Source organism: Centroberyx gerrardi, chromosome 19 (assembly GCF_048128805.1).
Source record: "Centroberyx gerrardi isolate f3 chromosome 19, fCenGer3.hap1.cur.20231027, whole genome shotgun sequence".
Classification (NCBI taxonomy): Eukaryota; Metazoa; Chordata; class Actinopteri; order Beryciformes; family Berycidae; genus Centroberyx; species Centroberyx gerrardi.
In genome coordinates this window covers 16,247,658-16,263,349 of record NC_136015.1, presented here as the reverse complement: position 1 = coordinate 16,263,349, position 15,692 = coordinate 16,247,658, and the positions used below count along the sequence as shown (strand labels likewise).

At 40.5% G+C, this 15,692-nt stretch overlaps 1 protein-coding gene across 1 annotated transcript; it reads right to left on the bottom strand.

The window, feature by feature from the left end:
• Positions 1-312: 312 nt before the first annotated feature.
• On the bottom strand, positions 313-12,521 carry slc39a4 (solute carrier family 39 member 4). The gene is made up of 13 exons (XM_078290547.1): positions 12,315-12,521; positions 7,835-8,075; positions 7,665-7,738; positions 6,491-6,698; positions 5,261-5,433; positions 4,508-4,691; positions 4,111-4,283; positions 3,436-3,630; positions 2,694-2,798; positions 1,526-1,580; positions 1,134-1,286; positions 683-870; positions 313-441 (listed from the first exon to the last, which is right to left on the bottom strand). The coding sequence occupies exons 1-13, from the start codon at positions 12,519-12,521 to the stop codon at positions 313-315; spliced, it is 2,085 nt and encodes a 694-aa protein (XP_078146673.1).
• Positions 12,522-15,692: the final 3,171 nt, after the last annotated feature.

Sequence of the window (15,692 nt, the reverse complement as noted above, 5' to 3'; positions counted from 1 at the left end):
TACCCGTTTACATACGTGTGTGTGTGTGTACGCATTTCTTTATGTGTGTGTGTGTCTGTCTGCCTTTAAAAGTCTATACAGTCCTCATACAACATCAGCAGTGGAATGGCCCACACCCTCAGCAAACCAACATGTGTGTGTTTGTGTGTGCGTCCGTTTGTGTACATGTTTGTATGTGTTCAGGCATGTTGCCGTGTCCGTCTTTTCCAAGCCTTTATGATCTATACCGATTACACCAGCAGACTGATGAATCCACTGAGCAGACCAATGTGTGTGTGTGTGTGTGTGTGTGTGTGTGTGTCTGTCCTTGCATTAAAAGCCTATCTGATCTTCGTACAGTGACAGCACCAACAGGATGGCCCATCCGCTCAGCAGGCCGACATTTTGCAACAGAAACATCAGCCAGGGTCTGCTGTTGCTGACATGGACCATGGCGGGGAGCTAGAGAGAGAGAGAAAGAGAGAGGGAGGGGGGGTAAAGGTAAGAGAAGGTTAAGGTAAGTTAAGGATGTGCCACGAAAGAAGGAAAAATAAAATAGGAAGAAACAGAGTGTGGGCTATCTTTGTTTATTTCAAGATTGTCCACATTAGCTGAATCTCTTTTTTGTGTGAGGACTTGTTTGGTAGGTTGGTCTGTCAACACACACACACACACACACACACACACACACACACACACTCACCATATCAGCCAGTCCCACATATAGAAAGAGTCCTGCAGTGATGGCGGCTATCCACTGTTTGGTCACGAGGTCGGTGGCAATAGACAGAGCGATGTACAGGCCGACGAACGAGGTCATGGCACTGCCAACGTTTAGTAGCAACGCCTTGCGCACAGACATACCGCTGTGGAGCAAAATGGCGAAGTCACCTGCAGAGAAACGGAGGACGAGGTTTGATTAATGCATATACTGGTTCATTTAGACACATTTGAGATAGCCTTTTTATTTCATGAAAAACAATCAGAATTAAAAATTGTATGCCCCTATACAATCCTCACTGTATATCATGATTGACTTGTGCCTGTGTCTCTCCCTCTCACTGTTTTCATGTAGTTGTTTTTGACAGAGTATAGCTGTCTCTGTGTGTGTGTGTGTGTGTGTGTGTGTGTGTGTGTGTGTGTGTCTGTCTCACCCAGTTCATGTGGTAGTTCATGGCAGAGTACAGCTAGTGATGTGGCCAAACCAGACCTCCATGACAGGGAGAAAGCGGCACCCATAGCCAAGCCGTCGGCAAAGTTGTGGATCCCATCACCTATAGTTATCATATAGGGCAGAAGACGCTGTTCTAGAGGGGCAGACAGAGAGAGAGACAGACAGACAGACAGACAGAGAGACAGACAGATAGAGACAGACAGAGACAGAGAGACAGACAGATAGAGACAGACAGACAGACAGAGACAGAGAGACAGACAGACAGACAGATAGAGATAGAGAGATAGAAATGGAGACAAGTTATGGCTCCCATCCACAATTATCACCGTTTGAGTGTTTATGTACTTTGGTGTTAGAAGTAACTTCACTCACCTCTGCTGCGCTCTTTTGGCTTTGAAAATGATATCTCGTTGTCTTCACTGTCAACCTGAAATGTTTACATTCCATGAAATGTAATTAGTAACATATATACAGATATACTGTAACATCATATTCTGTTAATGACTTCACAGATCATGTGTTTCTCTCGGGACGCAGCTGAGTAGTTTGAGGCTGTAAAAGGCTTGTGTTCCTTTGTAATTTTTACTTACACTAGAGCAAAATACAGTTTATTATGGGTTGGGTTTATTAGGGGCTAGGACAACGGGGGCAAAGAACAACAGTTGAGGTTTTTCAAGAGGGAGATAAGAATTGTGCACAAATGTCTTAAATTGCAATGCAATGTACTAAAATGGCATTTGTACTAGTAGCACCATGTACTATTTTCTATTTTGAATATTCAGTACACACAATAGAGCCTATATACTATACTATAATGTTAAGGAATGCTGTCAATCTAAGTAAGGTACATTGGGAAATCTAAACCCAGTTTCTTTCCTTAGGTGTCTGTCAGGGCTGTAATGTAACTCCAACACTTTTCAGTGTTTATATAAACAAGTTAGTGGTTTAGCTGGACAGATCTAAAACCTCTTGCCTCTTTGTACTAGACAGAGAAGCAAAATGCCTGTTCTGTGCAGGTGACTAAGACCCCCTTTACACCTGGAATTAGCATGTGTCCTGGGTGATCCGATTGGAAAGAGAAAGAAATTCCTAAAAATTCAGCAAACGATACAGTAAATGCGCTGAAGACGCATTGAATCTGATCGCCCAAACCACCTGGTGAGATGGTCAGGGAAACATTTGGCCACATTAACAACAACATGCATGCAACAACATAACAACAACAACATAACATACCATAACAGATAAATGGATATCAACTAAAGTGCACAAATCCAACAAGGGAGATGACTTTACTGTCAAATTTATGGCAATCTTGCATGGTAATCTTAATGCCAGGTGTAAAGGGGCCTAAGTGTTGCTTTCCCTCACACATCAGAGACTAGACAGCATTGACTGAATCTGCAGGAACTGTTTCAACAATCAATTCATCTATCAATCAATCTATCTAGATCTGCTGGTGAAGTCGCTTGTCCTCTTGATTAGTATTTCTGATTAGTATTCCCAAACGTCCCTGTGTGTATTTGTGTGTGCCTCTCACCAGGTCTGCTTTTGATACCGACTGCAATTTGGCTTTCTGTTTCCTCTCCTGTTGGTACATCTCTAAAACCGTCCCATGGTCACAGTGGTGAGGCTCTGAGGCCTCCTATAGAGAGAGAGGGAGAGAGAGAGAGAGAGAGAGAGAGAGAGAGAGAGAGAGAGATTGTGAGAAAAAAAGGCGAAGCAAAGCAGTGAGGAGAGAGAATGTAGTAAGAGTAAGAGAAAGAGAGAAGACAGGGAGGAGGAGATGGAGAGGAGGGAGATATAGTTGATATAGATATAGTTGATCCTGAGTAAAAATAAAATGATTTGAGCAATAAGTCTTTGTCAATAATCAATAATCTTTGAACATTGCTGTACAATTTGAGATACATTATTATTTTACATTATTCATGATTTTGTTGTCCTAATTTAGGTCAAAAGACATGTGATGTTTGAAAAGTCACATAGCCTTCTAACCCTCTAAAAATCCAGGAAATGAAGTCTGTTTGCTAAGTTAATATAACATGAGGATCGTTGGTTTGCTAAAGCCAGCTACCTAATTTTCTATGTTATCACTATAATAAAGTTCTTAGATATGAGCCAGGAGTTTATATATTGTAGCCCAGAGGAAGGAACTGATTCAGGGAATGAAAAATATTTTTTTTGGAGGAATGGTGTGTGAACAGTGTGTTTATGTTGATATTCCCGACTCCATGATGCTGTGGGTGATGGTACTGTTTATGTATGTTATTGCTTCTTACCCCGTGATGATGTGGATGATGGTGATGATTATCTTTACGAGTGACGAGAGCGAAGATCGTTTCCATCAGGTAAAAGTAGTAGATCCCAGCCAACACCACCAACATCTTGTAGATGTAGTCTGAACTGTGATCGTGGTGATTGTGGAGTGAACGTTGTCTGCTGCCATCGTTCGAGTGCACATGTAGACCTAGAAACTGGACACACAGACCAAAAGAAGATCACTTTGAGCTTTGAGTCGGCAGATGTGAAAGTGCGAAAGTCAAAACAATAGAAAAGCATACAAAAACTGCCATAGAGAGATTAGAGACATGGCCATGGTTAAAGTCCTACTTTTTACTGCATGCATTGTGTGGAAATCAACATGATGCCTTCCGGGTACTTGTGGGGAATAGTAAACTGGCTAGCATTGTTAAATAAATTCTTACCCTTTTACAGTCTCCTGGCAGCAGAAAGAGACAAATATATAAAAGGTCAACATAGCAATCATAACAGGCTTACAAAAACACAAAAGAAATGTTAAGATCTGTTTCACCAATTTAAAAATTCACAAGCAGTGTATTTTTCTTGCTCAACCCTGCTGCTCCACCTGTGAGAGGGATAATTTGTTAAAATACTTGAACTAAAAATAAAGCAAACACTGATATATTTAAACTGTCTATCATTTAACCACTCACCATGGGCAGCAGGTGCAGCAAGGCATCCCCAGTGAGCGTACCTACAGCCAGGCTGATGCAAAACTGGATACACAACTGGAAGACGCTGGAACACGAAGTACACAGCAGCACCACGATGCCAAACATGGACGTCAGCGTTATCACCACGTTGGCTATGGTTGCATAGAGGTATCCTAAAATAGAGAGAGAGAGAGAGAGAGAAAGGGAGGGGAAAGGGAGAGTCAGTGATCAACTTGTTGGCTATGGTCATTCGTGAGAAGTAAGAGAAGTAGAGACGCACAACTCCGTCTCAATCATGGAGACGGCATATGTGTATGATCTAGGAGTTACTCTCAGTCTGGCTCTGTTGTTTCTCCAGTCACATAACACATACACACACACACACACCATTACTTACTCTCAGTCTGGGTAAGCTCATCTGGTTGTAGCGGTTCTGAGCTGCTGATGCAGGCTCCACTCAGGATCTGCTGAAGCAGTGCAGGGCTGAGCCGGGCCAAGTCGGACCGATCCAGGCCAGACGCAACAGAACCGTTGTTCACCAAACCGTGGATCAGTACCAGCTCTTCAGCCGAGAAACAACTCTGGGACGGGGAAAGCAATGTAGCACAAATTGGAGTACTGTTGGAACTACGCTCTGACCTCATGGATAGTAAACTGTGATTTTAAAGTCAAATTTAACATTAGCTGGCCCTCATATACGTATGTGTTCACCACAACCACCACACAACTCTTTTTTGAAACATAAATGAAAAAGGCAGAAAAACACCTTTCAGCTCTGTTGTAGTTTATTTAGTATATACAGTATGTTATTTGTACTTTTAGTACAAGTTGCATTCTGCTGGTAAGAAGATGGAAGCAAACATAAAATCCCTACAAATACCCAGAACAGCTGATATTGAGTAAGAGCACATATGAGACGAATACAGTTTAAAATCTATCAATGCAATATGAAAGTGAAATATCCATCTGTATCCCAGGTCACTGTAATGCACACATTCTTTATCTGCTGATCTTAACACTTCGAAGTTATAGCTTGTAAATATTTGGAATAAATAAAAAAAATACCACACACCACCATCACTAGTAAAAACAGGATGTCTTTATCCTCTGAAGACATGCACAGTAAACAGGTATGTGTATGTATGCATACCTGCTCCCAGGTGTCGTTTCTCCCATGTCCCTCTTGGTGTTCATGATGGTTCCTCTTCTTCAGTCTTGGACCGCTGTGGTCATGATCAGTGTGTTCATCTTCCTCGTGCCCGTGTTCATGCTCATGCTCCAGGCTCAGTCCCAGCTTCAGGCTGCTCATGAGAGCCTTTAGGTCTACAGAACACAAACACAAACTACAATTGAACAAAGCAGTGCCCAGATTCACATGGGTTACCAACAAATTCATAGCAAGAGCTGATGTCTCGACTAATGTTTCCCACCCAAAGCATCTGCTGCTAGCTTAAAAACGGAGGTGTCTTGGTATATAATGTGCATGGTTTATTTTTAAAAGAACAGATGCAACCAAAATAACATGGAGCAAGCAACTTGTTTATAGTATTGCATCACAGTATTTAGCTAAACCTGTCATTAATTGGAGCAGTTTGGTACACAAAAAAACAAAAGAACAGCAATGTGTAATTTGTGTTTCAGAGAAAAATCACTAGAAGCTCAAACATTTCCCATTGGCCAAGAATTTAATGTTGCTTGCAGACAAAGATACTTCCTGGAAATGTTACTGGAATATGTGAATTAATGCAGTTACCCTACAGATTAAAATTAGCGTTCTGAGTGGTTACCTCACTGGCCATACTCTCTCTATTCACCTTTTGTTTCTGGGGAACCGGGACGCTGGGCTGCTGGTCATTTTGTAATCTCACTTCTGTTTTACAGTGGAAGTGAGATTACAACTGCTTTGTTTATGTTGAACTTCTTGCTCGCTTGCTATAATTAACAATTTAGTCAAATCAATTTGCTTTTGTAGTTCCTCATAGTGGCACCATCCACTCCAAGGGACAGTAAGTAATTGAAAATGTCCCAGTAGGTTATTTTGGGCCACTTTCGCATGTCATCCACCCAATCAGTAATAGTAGATGGATGCAGTACAGTTACACCATCCGATTGCCGCAGTTTAGATGATGTAAGTTCCCATATTTCATTCATTGTTTCCATATTGACAAGCAAGCATTCAAGCTAGCTGGCATTTAACCGGAAGGGCGATTACAATTGAGTCTGAACTGGAAGATAGCAAAGTGGGCGGAGCAACATGAGGTGAATACCCTCACCAAACTTAATTAATGGCTCTGTCCCATGTGCTCTTGAGCAAGGATGTTCTGCAGCTCTGTCTATGTGTGTGTATGTGTGTGTATTTGTGCGCTTGTTGGACATTTACCACTGACGGTGAAATTCTCAGACCCGATCCGCTCCATGATGTAGTCCAGGAAGAAGCTCTCCTCAGGCAGGGGACGGCTGATGAAGCAATGACCCTGCAAGGCGTGATACAGGACGCGCCCCAAAACTGCGCCTAGTTCCTCTCCCTGGCCAGCGCCTGCTGATGATGCGTTGACCTCTGCCATGATGTCACTAGCTGTTACAAAGCTCTGGTTACCACGGTGATAAGGAGGAGGAGGAGGAGGGACAATGAGAAGGAAAATATGAGTATAATAAGGAAGAGAAGAGAGTCTTACTCATTAACTCAACTAGACTAGAGGCAGTTTTTAACAGGTTTTAACAATGTCAACAACTCACTGGGCTTTTTTGACCTACTTTGTGTTTTAATCAACAGTTAGGCTGGTCACCATACTTCTGCACTGTTAAGGACAATTTGTTCTGTCAGTGTTGTCTTAATTGTATATAGTGACTTTGCCTCCAGATAGGAGACAAAGTAGGTTGAGAAGGGAATGACTAGTTCAGTTGATCTATCTCTACTGTGGTGATGCATCAGAGCTAGTTTAATTTCTGACACATACACAAGAACGCCCTGACATTACACTAAATGTAATGTCAGGGCATTCTTTTTTATGGGTACAACGGTGATGTGGCCAAGTACAAGGCAAAGCTGAGTAGGCCTACTGCTGGCATCACCTGAGTAAGATAAGTAAGATATGGGAAGTAATAAATGTGATAAAGTACTGCAAATACCCATTATCACAGTAAAGCACACCCTCTAGGGTACTGTTGCTTAAATACAAGTGTTAGCAATGCATGTGCATGACGTCTGAAAAAAAAAAGTCATGCATAGTATATTTAGAAAAGAACAAAAAAACAACAGAAAGCAAAAATCACTAACTAGCTCCCTGGTCACTACAAGAGTTAGGATAGCTGTCCATGAAGTCCATTTTTCATAGAGCATAAAGTACCATTGTGTAATCTACATTATTATTCTTTATTTATAATATAGTCAAGACTATGGCATCTCCATTGTTAGCATGAGAGCCATAGACTTACAGAGTTTGGCTGTTGTGATTTTCAGTGGCATTTGTTTTCCACAGACTAACAAAAATACAAAAGAAATCTTTAGATTTGGTTTACCAACAAAGCATAATTTGCAGTAATCTTTTGCTTACCTCGTGTTGTGAGGGCTTATAGTGTTCCTCAAGCTCTTGAAGCAGAGCCTCCAATCCATGAACGTCTATATGCTCATGCTGATGTTCTTCTTCATGGGTATGGTTATGGAGCGGTCCGTCTGCCTCTTCGTGGTCTCGGTGCAGTCCGTTCTCCTCCTGGTGGTGTTCATGGTGCTCCTCATGTGTGATTCTGTGTAGGAAGTGTTCGGTCTCCTCTCCCCACCTCCCCTGCCTTGCTGCGGTGCAGGCGGCGGCAGGAGAGCTCAGGTAGAAGAGACAGCCGGCTGCTACAGCAGTGAACTCAGATATGCTCACAATTACTTCTCCTCCTCCTCCTTCTTCTTCTGTTTCTCCTTCTCCATGGATAGAGTGATTGCTGATTAGCTGGTCAATGCTCTCTGTTAGATTACACTACACACACACACACACACACACACACACACACACACACACACATACACCAATACACACACATAGAAGAGCAGGTCCATGCATACACAGGAGAAAACATGCAAACACACACATACACACAAAATAAGTGTAAACGAATTAAAGTTGTCACTTAAACTCACCCCTCAGGTTCCAATACTATTATTGATGTCCTTAAAGAAATTGCTTCTCAATTAGTGAATTAATTGGCGATATAGTTGTTTCCTCTCAAACTCACTGCTCACAGCTATATCAATTGATTATTACTCTACAACATCACTCTCAAACACTGGGGTTGGTGCGGTCACAGCAAATGCAAGGGAACAACAGCCCTTATTAGATGAATGAATAACATCTATAGCACAAGAACACACACACACACACACACACACTCATGCTAGTGCTACACAGTAGGTGTGTGTAAAACTTCATTGTTAGATCCAACAATGAACAAAAGGTCAGATTTACACAGAATATGCATTTTGAATTAACCACCATATAACTATTCATAGGTGAAGTCACAGTGGCTCAAAGGTCGCTCACTTATGGCTTTGTCCACATTATCACGAGTCAGGTTGGACTGGGTTTGTTTCATTCATTCATTCAACCCTTCAGGGTCATGGGGGGCTGGAGCCTATCCCAGCATGCATTGAGCGGAAGGCAGGGCGACACACAGGACAGGCCACCAGTCCAGGTGGACAATCACTCACGTTCATACCTATGGATCAATTTACAGTCTCAAATGTACCTGACCTGGTTGTCTTTGGACTGTCGGAGGAAACCCACGTGAACACAGGGAGAGCATGCAAACTGCACAGAAAGTCCTTCTTGCTGTGTGGCGATTGTGTCACTAGATTACTTCAACTCCACAGGGAAATACACTATCTACCATTTGAAAAATGTCATGCCTACTAGGCTGCAGTTATCAGCTACCTTAACATTTTTGCCGGCAAAATAGTAATGTTTTTCGGGTCTGTGTCCTTGAAATATCATTTTTGGGATTTAAGGTGGCATTTTTCCCCAAAATGTAATGTAATGCTAGCCCATCACTGAAGTAAGACATTTTACTGTATGATTGCTTCACCTCTGCACTACTAGTGTGAAACATAATGGTTTTGTTTACATGGTTGGATCCATAGATTTGGCAGTACAATAAATTAAGACTTTCACTCCAAACTGAGAAATCAATCATCTGAAAAATGTGATATCTGCCCTTAAAAAAACAGAATTCTGGCATTAAAATAAAATTCACTATGTAATATTGCTGGAGTTATTGGTTATCTACACGACTTTTCTTATAAAATATTTTAGACAGCATAATCACTTGTAATCAAATTTTGAGCAATGAATGTCAGGTGTTTTTCAAATTGCATATGTGGTATTCTGGAATGAAACCTAATTAAGCACCAAATCTACTGTTGGGCTACTGTGAATCACAACGGTTTAGAGTTGAATCATCCCCATCACTCGGTCCATGCCATTTGGATTGGGAACATTCTGTTCCTTAGATATGATACTGAAAAAAAAAACCAAGGGCACAGCCTTTTCTCTCCTAAACAACATGGAGGCAAGATAAGGATATAAAAGGGAGGAATCACCCATGAACTATGTAGTAACACCCATCTATTCTAACCTAGAAACTATATGACAGAGGGAGAGTGGGAATGAAAAAAGTCAGTAAGGAGATGATTCATCGTTGAACTATTAATTCTACTGAGGCTCACCCACTCAACTCTTTTTTAAGATTATGTTTTGTCTTTATTAGATAGTGCTTTGAGAGAGAGAGAGAGAGAGAGAGAGAGAGGCAGTAAAGACAGGGAGAGAGACAGGGGGATGACATGTGACCAAGGTCCTGGGTCAGATTCGAACATAGGACGTCGTTTACATGGTACACACCTTAAACCGCTGAGCACCCCCCTCCCCCACCCACCCAGCTCTGACCCAAACACAACAGTAGGACTTCTCTACTAGTATAAAATTACATAAGAGGATTACAAAAAGGCTTCCCATTTTTAGACATTATAAGCCGTTTTATTAAATTGTGTCACATAAGAAGGAGGCGAGAGGGAGAGGATATTATGAAATTGTAATAGGAGAGAGAGAAAAACATGCAACAAAGGTTGTGAGCCCACAAGGTCAAACAGTATCCAACTCTGTGCCACCCCTGACTTTTTAAAACTTTCACTCCAGGTCACATGCACTTTATCATTTTATTGGATCCCTCATAAGTTTTAATTACCTGTTATATGACAGCTCACTACAGGGGATATTACCAGCTCTGCTCATTCACTTCTATATACTTTATTGCTTTATTTGATCTCTTTTCATTTGTAATGTTTTTAGATCACTGTTAGATAACTGACCGCATTATCACACAGGCGCTGCTCATTCACTACTGAACAATATATGCTATTTTTTTTTACCTCTTCATTTTTTATTGTCAGTTATATCTCTGCCAACCACCTTAGTTGATTGACAGAAGATATATCAACCATGCAATGTTCATTCACGTAGATTACAGCTGAAGAACAGGAAGTCCAAGGACTCCACTCTTCCATTCAGAGACACTGACAGAGAGATTTTCTCCAGGCTGCACCCTGCTCCGGTGCTATCAGGTGCTGGCTGCAAATACCTAACAGTGCCCTCCATAACATTAGCATGCTGAGATGTGCAACATTCAAGATGTCAGCTAGTCCACTTACTGGGCAATGGTCAGGATCTGAATTCACTGTGGAGCCAACATGGCTGCCAGTGAAAACTGTAGTAACCAAACTGTGTAAATCTATGGCTCTGGGTGTTTGGACTGGGCAAGGGTCCAATTTGGAGGGCAGCTTCCTTTGTTTCTATGGGATTATAATGGGGTTTGAAGAAACATAATAATAATAATAACAATAATAATAATAATAATAATGATAATAAAACTAGTGTTATATTGTTTATTTACCAAATTGTCTATGCATTTATTTCCCTCACAGGCATGTGTGTGTGTGTGTGTGTGTGTGTGTGTGTGTGTGTGTGTGTGTGTGTGTGTGTATTGTGGGGTTCCAATGAGTGATTTTTGTGTTAAATGCTCAGGTGGGCAACAACACTTAAACTTTTTCAGCTATAGGGACCAAAAACAAGTAGCCTACATTTATTATCTTGACTTTGGTCCCAATCCATTTAAAAAAATAGAGATATTTTCAGGGCAAAAATCTGAATTTCTTTTGGAAAACAGAATAAATCTCGGCAGTGCGTTATCATGGCAGTTAACCAGGTTACAGCAGCATTATTATGGTAATCCGTTAAAAAAGTCTGACCAAACCTGCTGACTAGATTCAATAAAAGGACAGCACATTTCCCGGACAACAAGGTTTCATTACAGAAACGATTCCTTTAGGGAAAAAATCCTTCATTCAGGACCTCCTGTTATCACTGCAGTTGGTTAGACGGAGGCGCGCAACAGGTGCGCACTGCAGACATTAAATAGCCTAAACTATTATTTTAAATCTGACAAAGTTTGGCTTTTGGCTATAGTTACGCTAGGTGAAAAGCTTTTCTAATCTTTTGGAGGAACATATACGGGTTCACTATGGAGAAATCCGCTTTAGGCTCTAATTGCAGCAACTCCAAATTCAACCAAGGGATACCCAAAGTTTTTCATATCAAGGAACCTCAAATAGATGCACATTAGACCACAGACCCCACAATATTTAGTCCTATGGAACCCATTCTGACATTTTTATTTTTTTATTTGTTTCTAGATAGCCTATGATTTAGTAACCTAAAGCCGTGGATAACTCTTAAGTTACCAGTGAGAATGACACCAAATATTAAAAAATTCTTAAACGTTCTCTCACTCCTCCCGGGAGTTAAATAATAATAGGCTAATAATAGCGAAATTCACCTATTCCTCATTTCGCCGTGGATCCACTGAATCAAACCCTCCTATTTCCACACTGTTCCCAGTAACCTGCACCTAGGCTACATGACCAAATTAATAGGATATAGTCTATATCTGCGCATTTTACTAACAAAAAAATAACATAAACGAAAAGCAACTGAAAAAGGAAGAAAAAAATCCCTCGTTGAGAAATCCACTTTATCGTCTTCTATCGGGCAACAGGTGCAGCTCACCTGGCTAACAGCTTTTGGACCTCGACCTCTTTCCAAAGCACCTGCAGCTGCACTAGCTATCCATTTATCTGCCTGAGACCGCGGAGTTAGCCTAATAAAGCTTACCTTTTCACACGACACCTCGCCGCACTGCACACGTTTCTCCAGTATGCTAAAAAGGGAGCGAACGGACTCCTCTGTCAGATTCTGTTGTCCTGGAGACACCACACCGACCACATCCTTGTAGGCCTCCTCCAAGGCGGGCGAACCCGACACGGAACCGAACGAACCTAAGCTAGCAAACAGGCAGAGAAGTAGTACGGACGGAAACATCGTTTTTAAAAGTTCCCCTCGAACCACTTCTGTCTTAAAATATATATTATTATTATTTATTTTTTTAAAAGAGAGAGAGGTTTAACGGTTCTAATAGTAAGCTGACAGAGTCCAAGAAAATTCGGTCTTTCTGTCACATCCAGACACACATGGCAGTACACAGACCTCGGCATGAAGCTGTGATCGGTTTAAAAAGACTGGAATCTCTGGACCTGGACTCTGGATTCTGATTGGCTGGGACGTGGCTCGCGCTGTCCTATACCTGTCCATTACATAGGAGCCCATTCTCAACAGTGCAGGGCTGGAAAGGAGCACTTAGCCTAGGGGCAGAAAAGAAAAGGCCCCGTACTTACTTGGGTGGTATTTTCAGGTCAGGATTTGTGGGGGTTTATATTTACATTTTTATATTTTTGGCATTATATTTTGCTGTATTGCATGACTTTGCAATACAGCCTCTAAACAGCATCACCAAAACATGTGCACTGTGTGATGGCTATTTTTCATGACCTCAAAATGCCTACATAACATCTCACATGGTTTTTATGTGCTTACTGTATATGATTGCATAGGCCTACATTTATTATTGACTAAAGCTGTTTTCTGTTGAAACATATTTAGCAATCACCATAACAATGAGGACCTTAAGTCCTCAAAAACAGTCTTTACGAATTGAACACCAAAAAAACAATTTAAATTCTGAGTGAAGACACCAGCTATAAAGTGCTAATTCTCTCACATCGCAGGCTTGCAACATGGCCCATTTTTCTCACACAACAGGCCCCCACACAGGCTTTGTGAATAGCTTCCAGTTATTAGCTTTTGAATGCAGATTACTCACAGCAAGTCAGGGAAATGGCAGGTATAAGTGTGTTTTCACCATGGGTAATGATGTAATGATAGCAACTGTGCTTTGATTCACATTTTAATATTACAATAAAGCAAAGGGAGAAGGGGGGCAACTTGTCTGAAACCTTACAAAACCTTTTCTAATCAGTTTCCTTCCCTTCATCTACATTTCACTGAAGTAGATTGAAGAGGTGAAATCAATGAGGAGTCACAGCTTTCACCTGGATGAACCTGGTCAGTCTATACCATGTAAAAAAAAAAACAGGCGGTCATAATACTTTATAAACTCAGTATATACTTACGAAGCCTTTATAAATAGGATCCCTGTTTGAGTATTGATAATGGACAGTCGATAGTGTTGTTTTACTATACAGAGAGACGAACAGATGTGTTTTTCTGTTCTACTCTATGTCCAGAAGCTATAGTGAGACTGGTATACAGAGGATTTACTCAACAAACAAACCCTAACAACTAGCAAAGACGAAATGCATTTATCAAAAACAGTTCCACAAGTGATCAGACTACATTAAGAAAAAGAATAATGAATGAGAGTGTTGCTTATTATTGCTTTGTGACTTAATGTAAACATTACTCAGCAAGCCAAATACAACCGTTATTCATACGTGATAAAGAGATACAACACATTTTGTTCATGAGTGATAATGAGATAAAACACATTTTGTCAAGAAAGGCGTTCACAAGTGGATCAAAATATACAAAGGCGAGATAAATGACAGCAGTGTGTTGAGGCCCAAAGGTGCTTTATTGTACAATTTTGATTTGTGGAACATGTATGTCAGAAAACACAAGGTGAGATAAAAGACAAATAAAGGCTATATCTTGTATAATCGTATGTTTACTGCTGCAATATATAGCACAATGCCTACAAGTATTGCTAAACAGTGAGATGAAAAACATACCAAGGTGTTTCACAAGTTGATGAAATGACATTAACATAATGGACATGTGATATCAGAGTTGTCTGTGTATTTCCTTGTGGGATGATGACTTCCTGAAAACCTCGCAAAGGAACAAGAACATTCCTGCAAACACTCCTTCACCTTATCATTTTTCTTTTTTTTTTTGCTGATGTTTCAATCAAAAGAACTTTGATTGACCGAAATGTCAGCTATAAAAAAAAAGGACAGAGGTTAAACTGTATGTAGTGGGCCATTTCAGACCTTTTCAGAGCAGATGGCCGCCATTTAAATGGGTCCGGAGTGAAAGTTTTTTGGTGATAAAATTCAAGGCATTAGACAAGCCATCCATACCTCCATGTCAAACAAAAAAATTGTGCCATCACTACATTCAGATAAGAGTATATTGGTAAACATGAGGAAATTGTTGATATTGATTGATTGATACATCTTAAGCCGTCCACCTGTTGCCTTGATGCTCTGCCTACAAGCTTCTTTAAAAATGTTTTTAATTGTTTACAGACAGATTTACTGCAAATAGTCTCTCCTATCCGGCAATTTTCCAAAGGCTTTGAAAACGGCAGTTATTAAGCCTCTATTGAAAAAAGCAGCCTAGATGCTTCTGTAATGAACAACTACAGACCGATATCAAACCTACCCTTCATAAGCAAAATCATTGAAAAATCTGTCTACCGGCAACTTAACAACTTTTTAACCTCAAATGGCTGCTTTGACAACATGATGTGTGGAGTTCCCCAAGGTTCAATCCTAGGGCCCCTTTTATTCAACCTTTACATGCTCCTGTTAAACAAAATTAAGCAAGATCACAAAATGTATAAATTCGCTGCTTCAGTGCATTACACAAATCAATAATTGGATGTGCCTGAATTTCCTCCAACTAAATAAAGACAAGTTCAGGTCTCTGCACTTGCTTCCAGTTTGTCAAAGAACTGACTTTAAAATACTGTTTGTCGACTACAAATCGCTCAATAGTTTAGGAATACTGTGAAACCTATGATGGTGAGGCAGCGTTTACTTATTATGCTACACAGAGCTGGACCAAATTTCCAGAAGATCTCAGAAGCGCCCCAACTTTGACCACTTTGGCTCAAAACTGTTTTGTTCTACACTGCCAATGCTACTTGATCTTCATTCTCTTTTTATCCATTTTAATTCTTCATTAATTCTCTATTCCTATACACTTTATCTCTTTTTATTTGTTTTTTTTTATTTATCTTATCCTGTATTTCTTATCTAATGTCTTATATACCTTGTGTAGAGCACTTCGAATTGCCTTTGTGTACAAAATGTGATATATAAATAAACTTGCCTTGCTTTGCCTTGTAGAGTTCCTCTTTTATTTCTCTTGTATGGATTTCAACTTTGGGTTGCTGGCATGGTGAGAGAC